This window comes from Lissotriton helveticus, chromosome 3_1, assembly GCF_964261635.1.
Source record: "Lissotriton helveticus chromosome 3_1, aLisHel1.1, whole genome shotgun sequence".
Classification (NCBI taxonomy): domain Eukaryota; kingdom Metazoa; phylum Chordata; class Amphibia; order Caudata; family Salamandridae; genus Lissotriton; species Lissotriton helveticus.
In genome coordinates, this window is record NC_136061.1 from 1,635,089,217 (window position 1) to 1,635,104,518 (window position 15,302).

The following is a 15,302-nucleotide window of genomic DNA, read 5'->3' on the forward strand; positions in this document are numbered from 1 at the left end:
GCTGAGTAAAATGGTTCTCTGTCGAGTGCCAATCTAAAAAAAGGGAGATACGGGCAGCACAAAGAAGACAAAAAAAGAACTTCACCCATGAGAGACAGGATCACATAAGTAAGCTAAAAAAAGACTATAAAAAATGGTAAATGACGCTAAAAGGTCATTTAAAGAGAAATGTTGGTCAAATCTGTTGGAAGCAATTGAAGAGAAAAACCTTAGACAATTCTGGAAATTGGTAAAGGCAGCAATTGGCCCAACAGATGGCGAACTAAAATGTGTAGTTAGTGAGGCAGCATGGGAGAAGTATATAAGGGAACTGTATGGGGTAAGAGTTCCTAGAGTCCATGTAGAGACCCAAAAATGGCAAGAAATATCAGAAGATCTTAAATCTAAATTTAATGCAAATCAAGTAGAACAAACAATAAGAGAATTGAAGCTAACCCGTGCGGCAGGACCAGACAATCTGCCTGCAATAATATGGAAGTCAGAAGTAAAGTGGTGGCAAGATTTTTTGCGCAGATGTTCCATATAATATTAACAGAAGGCTTAATGCCACCTAATTGGAAGGGCGCAATAATCAGGCCAATCCACAAGAAAGGAAGTATGGAGGCACCACAAAATTACCGTCTGATTAACCTCCTAGATATAGGAGAGAACGTTTTTTCAAAAATTGTATTGAAACATCTCAACGCATGGGTAAAGGAGTGCCAAATTGTCCCCATAGAACAGGGAGGATTTAGGGAGGGACACTCCACGACAGACCATGGATTTGCATTGTAGGCTATGGCAAAGAAGTCAACGGAACAAAATGGCAAGCTATGTTGTTGTTTCGTTGACTTTCGAGCAGCCTTCGATTCAGTCGATCGTGTATGCCTATGGGAAACACTATTGAAGGTAAATATCCCTAGAGATCTTCTGACCATAATAATGGAACTACACAGTGGGAATTGGGCGCAAGTTATCAAGGATACGGTGGGATCATTGACACAAAAAATACCCATAGATAACGGTTTAAGACAGGGCTGTGTCCTAGCCCCACAGTTATTCTCAATATTTCTATCAGACCTCCCGGCCATTCTTGAGGTGGAGGGCAGTGCAAGCCCCAGAATGGACGGAAACAAGGTGCCCTGCCTATTATATGCTGACGATCTGGTAATAGTAGACCAGACCGAGAGAGGTCTCCAAAGAAAGCTTAATGCCTTCACCGCATATTGTGCCAGCAAATTTCTAACTGTCAACCTAGACAAAACAAAAATTCTATGTTTTGGGAAAAAAATAAGCAGATTTAACTGGTACCTAGGTGAGCTTAAACTGGAGACGGTTAATGAATATCGCTACCTAGGGATATGGTTTGACAAGAGACTAAACTGGTACACACATCTGGAAATACAAAAAGCAAAAGCACACACTTCAATATGTGGCCTAAAAATATTCAATAGGGATTATGGAGAGATGTCTCACCGCCCAATGCTAAGAGCCTTTGAGGCAATGATTCCCCCCCCCCCCCCCCCCCAAGTCTTGTATGGAGCAGAAATCCTCTATTTGAGTAGTAAGGGAGCTTGGGACTTGGTGGTGGGGAAATGCCTTAAAGGTCTCCTTTCGCTCCCTCAATCATCTATGATACAAGCTATAAGAAGGGAAATAGGCACAAAGTCTTGGGACATACAAATACAAATGGCAATAATTAGACTTTGGAAACGTTTTGAAGATCCAGATGGGCAAAAAGTAGCACAATGGTGCAGGAATGAAATTCAAAAGAGTGACCTAAAATGGGCAAAAGCATGTAGGGAAAGATTGACGGAAATCTTTAAAAGATTAAAGGTAGAGGTGACCCAGGAAACGCAACAATTACTCTGTACAAGGAGCGAGTTGAAACTAAAGGGGAAGGAAATATCTGGAATGATTGATATGGGTTACTTGGCAAAAAAGAAATCAGTAACACACATGATGAGCTCTTGGGCAAACGAAAGTTGGTTTCCTTACCTAGACATCCTGCCCAACCGTGGCTTTAGGCAGGAGATTTTAAGGCTGCGGATTGGACTCAACCCATGGTTAACAAATAAAGACCTGAAATCGAAAATGTTAGATCAGAAAGGGTGCTGCAGGTGTAACCTGGGATGTAAAGGAGACCTGTCGACTATCCTACTCGACTGCTTGACACTATTGGAACAGCGGAAACGGTGGCTGCGTCCCGTGTTCCTAAAATATGATATAAGAACTAGGGCACAGGCAGCTGACCTATTAACTGAAATTCCCACTATTGAGATTGCAATTGCCCTTGGGAAATACATAAATGTGGTACTGAATGACTTAAGAAAACAGGAATAACTTGTAGGACTGTATGAATTTTAATTCAATGAAATTATTCTTAAATAAGGGAAACTATGTGGGTTTTAATTGTAAATGCCAAGTTTTAGTTTAAATACAACTCTATTGGCGTGGGTACCAGCATAAGGGTACGTACGAGTCTAATTTAATATCGGATCAATTTTATAAATGTTTTATCGTATTTATGTGAATATTTTAAACTTGTGATACTGTCCCTTGTATCTGTTTAAAGACTATGGTCATAATAAACTTACTCTTGACTTGACGACGAGCTCCTCTTCCCTGACAACTAGGCTTTGAAATTGTTACATTCTCCCTTCCTTTATTTCTCCCTTCCTTATTTGTGTGTATCTGTCTTTCTGACTCAAACTTCAAAACCAACACCATCTTCCTTTCTCTTTTAATTACCTATTGGAGTTGCACATCTGAGCATTTACTGTGCATTCCACTCATCAGAGTCCTGCTTCATCTTCCTGACTCACCCTAAATACATTTCCATCTTGCCATACTCGTCATCACTTTCAGAAGACTCTGCTACCCAAGAGTAGGACAGGACTAGGACCTGATCGTACCTGTGTTTACTTTTATGAATTTCTTCCTTTTGTGAGAGTAGCAGCTGGAAACCAACAGAGAGAACCAGAGCAATGCGAAGTAAGGCATGTGTTCTGTCTCTTATGAACACGCTTCGCACTAACCAAATGTACAGCATTCTATTCCGTCTCGCTCCATAATATCCTATAATAAGCTATAGCTAGGATCAAGCATAGAGGAGGAGGAATCAGGAGCTGGAAGGGCCTTGCCAAACTAACACCCTACAGAAGGTTCTCAATCCATTCCCTCTACCTTGCTGCTTTGCTCTCCCTCCCAGTGCTTTGAGGCAGTTTCAGGGTGACATTAAATGCTTTACAAGCAACTGACAAAACATAACAGGAGGAACTAGGTCCTACCTTGGCAGAGCGTCTTGGAGTCACTGGAGAGTGTCCCATAACTCATGGCCATGAAGGGAGGTGGTATGTACCACTCAGTACAATAAGTTGGCAACACTGTGCCCAGAAGGAGAAACTAGCTGAGTCCCAAGCTGAAATAGTAGTTACGGAGCTTCATACCCAGAGAGAGGCTAATTTTACCCGACTGTCCACCAGAGTCAATGAACAAGTGACAATTTTATCTCTGGAAGGCTGTCAACTCCTAGAAAGGCAATTGTTTCCTATCCCTGGATCTCGACAAATGTCACACTAAACATACTGCTAGGGAGCAGCAGGGTAATGGTACACCCTACCTGGAGTCATTTACACCACTTCCTTTAAGCCAAACAGGATAAACTCCAAACAAGAGTGGGAGAGCCCCCAGAAAGATTACCTTGGCTTGCACGTTTCCTTTTACTACAGTTCCTGTCCTTTCATTCAGCAGGGATTGATCACACCTGTGCGTTTTGCTTGTCGGTTTGAGGATTCTATTGACCCTCACCCATCAGGCACCATTTAGTTATTGAATCCTTTTCTAAATGATTAAATAAAAAATCCTTTCTGTATGCCAGCATCTCCGATTGGTTAGTAGTGCTTACAAAGCATAGGTTTACACTGGAGGATTGTTTCCAAGACTGTTGCACATAGCTTAGACATGTGGCATAAGCCACCTGAGAGGAAGAAAGAAGAGAATAGTGTGTGAACATAGCAAAGCATTAGAGGCAAAGGTGGGCCCCTCACAGAGGGCCTTCCAGTACACGAGAAGCAGGTTCTGATGCACTTTGAATGGTGGAATAAAGGATAAAGGCGAGGGTTCACACCCCAGCAGAGGAAGTAGGCATGCCTATGGCATGTCCATTCTACTGAATACACAAAGCTGTCCAACAGTGATTAGAATCTTTTTTGGTGTTGTTACAAAGCAGCGCAAAACATTAATTGAGAAGAACAGACCCAGAACCTGGTAGTACTAGCGTTACATGGCAACTATATAACATAATAGTTTGCAGCTGCATAATATAGCTGTCTTTACATATCCTCTACTCAGTTAAATACTATAACGAAGGGGGGGACACATCCAACGACTGGCATAGAAAAGGCATTAACGAATTCCACCCAATGAGGTCTCCATATCCAATGAAACATGCTCAGACACAGGAGAAAGGTTGATGAAATGGGATAGAGAACCAATACCGGTCCTTCCAATACCAGTCCTTGACCCATATTATGCCACTCCATTTTCTTCAATGGAACAGTCTGAAGTTCTAAGTAAATACAATGTTTCTGAGTATAATTCAAGAAATAGACGCTCTGTCACTCTAATGATCCCGAGATAAAACATGTCTTAAAACCAGGTCCATCGTTCGTTTTAAATAACATGAAATTTTGAGATACCACTGCATTAGAAACTGGATAATATGAAAAATATTAGCAAATTATGCAATAACACAAAAAGCGAACTTGCTTTTTATTTTAAATTAACAGATCGTGTACAAACTTGAACAAAAAACATTATCAGTGGCACTCACCTCAGGAAGGCTATGCGTTTTCTGAAACTGTGACACAGAATAGCTGCGGATGTAATCTCCCATCTCCTCCCTCGTTTCTATGGCACGCTTTACAAGCCACTAAATTGTAAATGACAAGAGGAATTTTTAATTCAAAGTACTTTTCCCTTCAAATATAATTACTCAAATGTCTATCATACAAACAGACTTAAGTAAAATGAAATGTAGTGTCCAGTTTTCACAAATTCAGGTTATAGCACTTCTTTAATCAAGGAATTCTTTAGTGTAGCAAAACGGCTTATTTAAATTATGCAGATTACTAAACAGTAATCTTAATTCTGCATACATTTATAAACATTGCAGGAGAGACCCACAACTTAAGCTGCAGCAGGTAGTACATATCAGTCAGCCAAGCTCATCACCAACTTTGACACTCCGCTCACCATCAACTCCCAAGGCCTACATTCTTCTCTACAATGTTTGCAGTTGTAACTACACGTTAGGTCTGTTTCACGTAACCAAGTGGGTGTAAGGTAGCTGCAGTGTTGAAATGAAAGGCCAGATGTATGAAGGATTTTACTGGTCGCAAACGGCACATCGGGCATTTTGCGACCGGTAAAATGCTTTTTGGCATATACAAAAGGCAAAATGCGACTCAGTAACTTGTTACCAAATCACATTTTGATTCTGCGATTCAATATTAGGAAGGGGCATGTTTAGGGCATCCCTTCCTAATCTGAATGTTTTATGACCGGGAATACGGGTGCAAAACATTCACAGTTACCACCAGCTTCAAGTTGGTGGTAACCCATTCGCAAATGGGAAGGGTCCTCTTTTTGAATGTATGCAAAAACGTCTTTTTTTGCTTTAAGCAATCACAGTCACGGTGGTCTGCTGACCTCAGCAGGCCACCATCCCTGTGATTCTGCCATTGCTAATGAGTTGCAAATTTCAACCTACCTTATTAAGATTCATGAGGTAGGCCATTTGCGACCCACTGGTAATCGCTGGGAATCGCAGAAAGTGTTCAACACACTTTCGAGCATGCCGTTTTGCAATTTCCTTATTGCGAATCTCGGTTTCTTAGTACTTCTGGCCCTAAAATGCAATCATTTGTGGTGCTCTCTTGTAAAAACATAAGCGGTTTACAAGCAGCAATAAGATACGTTTGGTCATCTGTTTCTTTACCTATGTCAGTACCCCAGTCGCCTTTATGAGGTGTGTCAATTCCGTAAAATTGGGAAACATCGGAAAAGCTGAGATATATGTGGAAAGGCGCAGAAAAACAGGGAACCGACTTAACAACAGGATAGATGGGTGTTTCTCTGCTCATGTAGGGCTTTATGTACAAGACTAAGGGCCAGATGTACAACCATTTCATTTTGCGAGTCTCTAATTTAGATTTTTTGCAACTCGCAATTAGAGTCTCAGACACATTAGAGATTCCCAATGGGGTTGCAAATGACCTGCTTCATCAATATTCATGAGGCAGATCTCAATTTGCGACCCTTGGGAATGGGCAATAACGCAGGGATGATGGCCTGCTGGGGACAGCAGACCACCATGTCTGTGTTTGCTTTTAACCACTTCGACGCTCATGACGAGCTCAGCTCGTCATGAGTTACGCCTCTCGTACGCTCATGACGAGCTGTCATGAACCGCACAGCGGGAAAACCGCTAGCGCGCATGCGGTTAAATAAAGCAACTTTTTTTTTACTCAAGGGAAACGGGATGCGTTTCAAAAAGAAAAATGAAATGTTTCAGTTTCATTTTTTGAGGGTAGGCAGTGGTCTGTGGGACCACTGCCTTCTCTTTAAAAACGTTTTCGCTACCATTCACAAAGGCGAAAGTGTCCCCAGGGGACACTTTCTAGTTTGCAACTGGTAAACTGTGATTGTTTTACGATCAATTTTGAGACTACATAACTGAGTAACGTATTCACTAACACAAAATTGAAAATTAATGTAAGGATTTTTTTCTACAAAGGGGTTGCCCAGCAGCAGCTTTCTTTCAGAGTGGCCAGTCTACTGTGCCCTGCGAGGAAGGTGAGGAGCAAAGCTGCAGCCACTGCACCCAATCAGGTGTCAGGATGTCCCGGAGTTTACAAGAGAGAGCGAGAATGATACATGCCATACATAGTATGTGAAGGCACGGGCTGAAAGAAGCGACTACTGGGGGATATTGTGCTCTAGAATGTAAGGGTTCCCGGGCGAGGGGGCCCACAAAAAGCAAAAATGTATTTGGGTACAGAAGTATAGACGAATCCAATGAAAGTCATTGAAAGGGATCGGAGGAAGACTGATAACAAATCTGGTTGTTCACTTAGCTCATGGAAGTAACAAAACTAGGACCAGGGATGACTCAGGGACCTTCCCCTCTACTAGTGTGACCACAGGACCTCACTGCATCCTTAGCACCACGTTTCCTGTTCTAGCGTGTTATTTATCACATCATTACATACGGGTTCCTGCAGTCTTGGATTCATTTAAATCAACAAACTAGACTGCCGAACCAATTGGATTAATAGTACTTCAAATAATGGCATATGACAGTAATTCGCAGCTCTGGAAAAGTGGACGTGTAAAATGTTCAACCTGTCCTGAAAAGACCATGAGAGCATCGCAAGGACAAATTAAAAAAAATACAGGAGAAAGCTTTACCTGAAAGGAAGCAAAATACACTCAGTAAGGGACACAGCCTAGGTTAATGGCTAAACTCAAGGACACAGCCTAAGCCATGGGTACTCACCAACATTTTCACAGGGATCAAAAAGTTTTGTATGTGATGTGACCGAGGGCCACATTGTTGCCACCGGGGTGGCGGGTGGGGGATTTGGCGGTAAGGTGGGTGTAGAGGAAGCACAGCGTACACGTCTAGGGGCTCAACTGAACAATGTTAAATCTGAAAATCTGGGATTCTCCTTTTTACCAAATTGTGTGATCCTAGGCGATTGTTTTAGTTCACTTTTCCTCCTTTTTCTTCAATCCATACTAGAGAGCCCAAACCTTTGAGGCGGGTAATCTCAGTAACCACAGCACCAATCACAACACCCAATACAGCGTTGGAAAGGGCAGTTGCAGCAGAAGGACATAGGCTATGCAGACGGATAAAAAAGTGTATAAAAAAGTTGCAAAAAACTACATCATCCAGAAGGCCGAGGGCCAAAATAACATCAAACAGGAAATGATGTAATAATGTGATTCACTATATTGAGACTGAGAGCCTGGAGCCAAATTGATCGTGAACAAGGGATATGCTATCCCGAAACGCGTAGATTTGTGCCTGCCTGCTTTAGAAACTCCATGCTGTGAGGATTAAATAAAAAAGCACATAAGTGAAGACAAACGCGAGTTTGTCCCGTTTTTCTCCCAGCTGGGGGAATTGGTTGTGGATTTAAATGCGGCATGGTTCTGCCGCGGGGATTTACGAACCGGCGAGAGAGCGCTGCAAATTCCTGGCGAAAAGGAACCGAGGGGTATCAATATATATACATATATATATATATATATATATATATATCCATACTAATATTATAAAGAGAGAGCCCAAACCTTTGAGGCGGGTAATCTCAGTAACCACAGCACCAATCACAACACCCAATACAGCATTGGAAAGGGCAGTTGCAGCAGAAGGACATAGGCTATGCAGACGGCCACCATATACATTTAAAAGGTAAAAGAACCGTGCCAGCAAAGTAGTCCCTTGTGGGCGTGTCTGCGTTCTGCTGTGGGCATGTGCTGGGGTGTGACAAACGCTGGGGGCGTGTGGTACGTTCCGCCCTTCATGCCATGTGAGTCGAAATTGCGCCGCATCAAGGGGCACGCTGGGGCCGTGACAAACGCTGTGGGCGTGTGTTCGCGCTGTGGGCGTGTGTCCGCCCTTCATGAAATGTGAAGCGCCAATTACGCAATTGCGCCGCATCAAGGGGCACGCTGGGGGCGTGACAAACGCTGGGGGCGTGTGCTACGTTCCGCACTACATGCCATCTGGGTCGTACATTAATCAGATCGTCTGCTGTGGCCGTGTGCTGGGGGCGTCACAAAGGTGTTCACCTCGAAGCGTGGTAAGTAACCATTCGCAAGACTCCCTTGGGGGACTGCCCATTGTCTCACACATACTGGGGGTGCCGAATGCAGTGTGTGCCTTGGCCTGGGTGCATCTGAAAGGGCCGAACGCAGTGTGTGGCTTGGCCTGGGTGCGTCTAAAAAGCACTCGGGCCGAAGAGCGTCGGTGTGGGTCATAAAAAAATAAGAACAGCAGGAAACAATCATTCCAGACTCACACAATTCTAATTGTTAGATGGTCGCTGCTGGCCCTCAAGCGGGGGCACACGCGACAGAGCGTGTCTGCGGGGACAATTACTGCAGCCTCTCATGCGCGCTGTTACTGAACTATCACATTAACTCAAATTACACGCGCCTGCTAACATCAGCCAGGGCTGTAGCCGGGCTCAGGCGGCGGATCACTACACTAATTACATGCGCCTGCTAACATGAACCAGGGCGGCAGCTGGGCCTCAAGCGGGGGGGACACGCGCCTGCTAACATTAACCAGGGCTGCAGCTGGGCCTCAAGCGGGGGAACACGCGAATGACCATATCTGAATACACACATTACACACATTCTATTTCATACCCGGACAACGTCGGGTGGGGCTGCTAGTATTACATATAAGAGTACCTCGTGAAACATGGCTTCAGGATAGGCACTGTACAAAACCTTCTCCAGCATTTTATTTGATAAACTATAGCATTGTTCATGTATATTAGGAATGGAGGCCACCAAAAGAGTACTCATAACATCTGACTTGCCTCTTCAGTTCACTACTGGTATTGTGTGTGTGGGGGGGGGTGAACGTTTCTAAATTCATGTCTGAAAACTATCACTTTTAAGTTAATACTTCTCGATGCACTGATCTAATCTGAAGTTCTAAGATGAAAAGATTCTGCATGTTAATTAAATCCAATTTTTGAATTTTGAGGAGCCTTTGTGGCATGTATATACTTTTTCTGCAAGATGTCTTTAAAAATGAAGGTGTTCTTAAAGTTGAGTGATGCAGAACTTACTAGTTACTTCCTTTCTTTAACACCAATTAGCCTTCAGATAAATGCTTGCCTATTTATTTAACATATTTTTATTGTTAGTGCTGAGTGGAGTAAACAACAGCCCAATGCCAGGGGACAGCGTGTAAAGATCAGTAGGGCTGTAATTTGAGTATCATAATGGCCTAGACCAATGAAGCAATGACAAATGACCAGTGTCCTCAGTAACACGATGCCACAACCGTTTTAACTGCAGTAAAAAGAACTATAAGATTGAACAACCGGGCGTGGAATTTTCAACTGTGTGAGATTGCCACCTAGTGGTTAAATGTGCAGACTAATGTACAGTTGGAAGGAAGGCTGCAGCAGGCGGGAAAAAACACGTGCGTAAAAATGTATTGAATGCATTCAAAACTAGCACCCAGAGAAGCTCCGGACCTGTAAATAACTCACAACGAGAATTCTGACACTATTTCTTGGAGAGTTAAGGACCAGCCTCGATTGTTAAAATAACGCTACTTTCAAAACCCATAACTACTCAAAAGCTCTTACAATAAATGTGGTGAAACATCTATAAACTTGGCAGTAAAGATAATATATGCAAAATTATTAGCATTCACAATGAAAAAGATCTAATAAAAAAAACATTGTCATGTTGGACAACGGAACCAAAACGCATTTTAAACAAAATAGGACACTTTTAGGACACGATGAACAATAATGACTTCTGTGTGGATTCAAGACTGGTGATGAACCTTATGGTGCTCTCTCTCCAAGCTGGCCGCATCATTACTCTTACATGACTAACCATTGTGAAATCTACACTCAAAGAGTTAAAGCAATTGGCAAAGAGCAATTTAACTTTTAATGCGCCTGTGCATCATAATTACAAGTTTACGATAACAATGTTATCTGTGTGCATCGTGTTAATCAGTTAATGCTAGGTGGCTGCATTTACACGTACTGAGAGCCACACATACAACCGTGCTATAATCATTGTATTCTCTCATCCAATTGCATTTGTAGGTTGTCATATTTTCTCTAATGGATGGCATGATTGGGTCAGAAGTTATTTCCTTAATAAATGTATTGTAAGTTTTTTGTTTTTTTCTCCTCTGCAGGTGCCTTATCGAGGAATATTGTAGAGAACTGTCAGAGTTAGCTCATCTAATTAAAATTTGGTCGTGGACATATAGCAAGAAGGGATGGGAAAAATACCTTCCTCTACCAGGAAAGCCTACTTGTTACTAACTTGAAGGCAGCACAGGGAGTCCTCCTGCTCCCAGAGAACCTCGCCTTTTCATTGGACAATCGCTTTCGTCACCCCCTATGTCTCATGACCGCCTCCTCGGATTCCCTTAATACCACAGGGCAAAGTTCCCCCTCATCTCTTCTAACATAATATATTGCTAAACACAGTGAGTGCCCCTTGAGGTCAGCGCCCCCTCCACAGATCAGCGCCCAGTGCGGTAGTGATGAAGCAAAGCTTCGCATATTTTGCGGCTTGCCGAAGTCAAGAACCTCGTTTATGTGTAATAAGGTAACATAAGTATGTTTTACTAACGTTTATTTTTGTTTAGGCAAAGTTTATGAAGCTTGCCTACGTGTATTTCTAATACACTTACCCCGTGTACTTTAACATGGCCGCCGCTTATATTTTAGTTACTGCGCATGCGTCAGCCACACTCACGTGTCCTGACGCGTCTGCAGAAGTGGAGGGAAATTTATGCGCATGCGTAATTCATAGCTGTGCTCATCATGTGGTACTGCTCGTGCCACTGCTCTTGTGCCCGTATCAATGTAGCTAACATTTAGAATGCATAAGTTTATTTCTTGATGATGAGTTAAAAGTACAAACCCTGTGATGTGTTTTCATGATGACATTATTATGTATTAATTTGTTTTCGCTTACTTTTCATGTACCGCGGGGAATGGGGGTCTGTCTGTACTGAGAGCCATCTTGGAGGTCCCTTCTGCGCAGATGCGACTTTCCGGGGACCTGACAACCTTGGCTGATGGAACTTAGCCAGCTGGCAGTAGTGGGCAAGATGCTCCTGAGAACTGACCTGCAAGCTCGGCTGAACGGAGTCACATGACCCTACTATGCTACAATGTTAAATTGTCATTGTGTTTCTGCACAGTTTCTCCTGGGAACCCCAAACTTGCTAGGCGGTACCCAAGTATGCTAATGAAGGCTTAAAATCTTGTATTGTGATTGGTGGGTTACCCAAATCCTACCTTAGGACCAATCGAAATTGAGGGATTCTGACACTTTGCAACATTGGGGGGTGGTACACTGTCCCCAAACTGTATATCTACCCTGGGTTCACCTAGGGAGCCGTCCGACTTGTCTGGTTTAGCTGACCTGTCACTGACCCATCGTACTCAATAGGTGACTGAAGATACAGAGCGCTGCGGAGCACTCTGTCCGAATTTGACCATAGACTAAGGTTCTACTGAACCTTAAAGTGCTGGCGAAGCACTTTGCTGGGAGTTCGCTGACCCAATCGGGGTCTTGATCGATAGCTGCAGAGCGGGTGGAGCGCAGGCGTTGCTTCCGAACTGTGGGTTCCGGTCCTGTCCTGAGAGGTCCTGTCCTGAGGGTTTGCTGTCCTGTCCTGAGGTCCTGTCCTGATTCCTTATCCGAGGGTATCCTGTCCTATCCGGGGTGTCCATTCTGCACCTGCTGTCCTTTGAAGGGTATCCTTCCTTGAGGGTTTCCTGTCCTTAACTGACTCGTGGCCAGGGTTTGGTTTCCACACCTTTCTAGGTAAATATTGCTCTGAACCTCTTAAAATCTTGCACCTTCTGAATTTCTAACTTTTGCTTTAATAAAGTTCACCATTGCATATGTTATTTTTCCATGTCTTTCCGCAACTATTGAAAGTCATTTGCATTTTTCCATAAGTTTGTTCCTATGTCTTCACACTTGTTAGAAATTATATTTTGCATTGCAGTTTGTCATTTCCTGATATGGTCTAGAACCTCATTGCCTAGATTGTTCAAAGGCCCGTTCACCTTAAGTGAAGCGTGTTACTCTTTATAGGCCCTCCTATAGTTATACCTACATAGTCTGCCCCTGCTCAAATAATTCTGATTAGCATAGTATCTTCTCGTTACACTTTATATCAGTATTTTCAATGATTACTCTGTCATTATTTCTTTACAGTTATATCATTTACGTTATCTTGGTTATTGATTGCCTTATTTTACTGTACCTTATGCACGAAGCAAATGAACTTTAGATAAACATTTTTAAAACTTCCAGTTGTCCGTGGTCATTTCAACAGTATTTTGAATGTTATTGGTTGGGTTTGTATTTTGCTGCCTTTCTTTTTACAGCTAGCTCCCTGATTCATTGTGGTCATTAGGTACCCGCATCGGTGGATGGTAAGTCGGGTGCACTGAGAAATAATAGTAGGGAACACACACACAAATTGGTAGAGCTCGTGAAGTCACCTGATCGATATATATGGTGATTTGAAAGTATATGGGCCCTGAAGCCGGAAACGGCGAAAACTATTGGTCGGGTGGCCTCGCGCGCTCTATCAGTTTTACTGGTAGCCAGAGGATGGTTAGGGACTAGTTGAGAGTTAGGTAGGATTAGTTAGACTAGTTAAGTCGGAAGCTGCTAGTATATTGATGCTGCTAGAAGAGCGGCTGTTCTAAGAGACCTGATCATTCTCTTGTGAATACGCTGTTTTGGAATTCATGAATTGCTGTATTGTTATTATTCTTGTTCTTATATTGTTATATGTATTAATCCATGCATTTGTCAACCGTTTAGTTTCTTGTTGTCCGAACTCCCCGGGGAATTGAAAGGGCAAGTGGTGAATAGAATCCATTGTCCTGAGGTCACAGGCTCGAGGAAAGTTAGGTGCAGGTTAGGATAACCGGGAAGCACTAACTAGGGTTTTCTGAATACATGTGTGAATAAATGTCAGTAACGGGGTTCATTGGCAAAATTCCCATAGTGGCGTAACCTAGTAAGGGTCACATCGGAAGAGTAGCAGGTTCCTCGGAGCTAGCGTGAAAGCAGAGGGGTCCGCTGGGAAACCTTAAACTCGGAATATATCCCGGAAAGAAGTGGATGAGTTTAGGGGAATAACAGGTTCACCGATGCTAGAGTGAAGGGTAGGCGGAAGAGATCTACCCGCAGCGAGTGAAAAGTAAATGGAAGTAGTTTACTTGCAGTAAAATAATTCTTTCTCTGTCTAGACACTTGAGCACTGTGGCGAATGTGTATTTGTTGTAAAATAACCAAGCACTGAGCACTTTAAAAGAAAGAAAGTTTCCGTTACCTTGTAAAGGGAGGGAGTCAGTCGCGGAGCGCCTCTGACGTCACTCTGTGCCGCGCTGGGATTGGTAGAAGCAGCGGGCGGGTAGCGGAGCTGAGATTGTAAAGGAGGGGTGAGCGCCAGAGCGTGGGAACTGTCTCACGAAGGGGCCGCGCACCCATTGGCGGAGCTTATTTAGTGCCGCGCACCCATTGGCGGAGATTATTCAGAGTCGCGCACCCATTGGTTGCACGGATTTTTGAAGCGCGTTCTGATTGGAGGTAGTTTGTAAACAAAGTATAGCGCAAAGTCGTATGTGGCACTCGCAGACTACAGGCACTCGACCTGATCCAAGGCACCTAGGGTTTGAAAGGGATCAGTGGAAGACTAATAGATACGATATTATGTACGGAACCAAGAGAAAAATGTCCCTTGTAAGTAAGGTGAAAAATTATTTTAAAACGGACAAACCGATTAAATCTAGAGAAGGTGTTCTTGTCCCACCACCCAATACTCCTGCCTCATTCATGATGTTTGACCGAGGGTACAATACCTGTGTGTGGTTGGAAAATTGGGTGAAGTACACAAAAGATGACGGAGTATTGGCTTTTCCGTTAGATGGTACTTTCAATGGTAGGATCTTATTTAATTTAAGAACTCGGATGAATGAACTACATCCCAGACCGAGACTAACGCAGTATGAGGCATTAGAGGAATGGGAGATTGAGGCTTTTGAAAGAGAAAGACCCCGAATGGACAAGGGTTTGACCAAGTGGTACCCCAGGCTGAAACAGGAGTCCAGGGATAAAAGGATGAAACAGTGGAGGCAGAGCATGATTGTTGAGGGTCTGTTTCCCATGATGCCGGCATGTCATAACCCTGCAGCGGGTGAGAAAAGTACCGAAAAGTGTAAGCATTGGGGGGCCCCGGGGGAGTCAGATGATGAATTGATAGATGACATCTGTACCAAAAGTCCACCACCTTATAATGAGGGAACCCGACCTTCCAGTGTAGGAGATGCTCCCCGACGCCACTTTCTCAAGGAAGAAGACAGGTCCCTAGGACTGGGAGGGGGTGGTCAAGGGTTACCCTATTTTGAGAAACCCGAACCGACGGAAACAAGGGATATATATCCCAAAGTGCCCGCAAGTCAGGAAGAAAAATACTCACGTACGAAAATGTTCCTTCCCAG

At 43.5% G+C, this 15,302-nt stretch overlaps 1 protein-coding gene across 1 annotated transcript in view; it reads right to left on the bottom strand.

The window, feature by feature from the left end:
- Window positions 1–15,302, bottom strand: part of CCDC93 (CCC complex scaffolding subunit CCDC93) — a 1,137,947-nt gene that overhangs the window by 992,683 nt on the left and 129,962 nt on the right. The window contains exon 5 of the mRNA XM_078682376.1: window positions 4,814–4,912. Within this exon, the coding sequence (XP_078538502.1) occupies window positions 4,814–4,912 (99 nt within the window). The remainder of the gene's footprint in view (window positions 1–4,813; window positions 4,913–15,302) is intronic.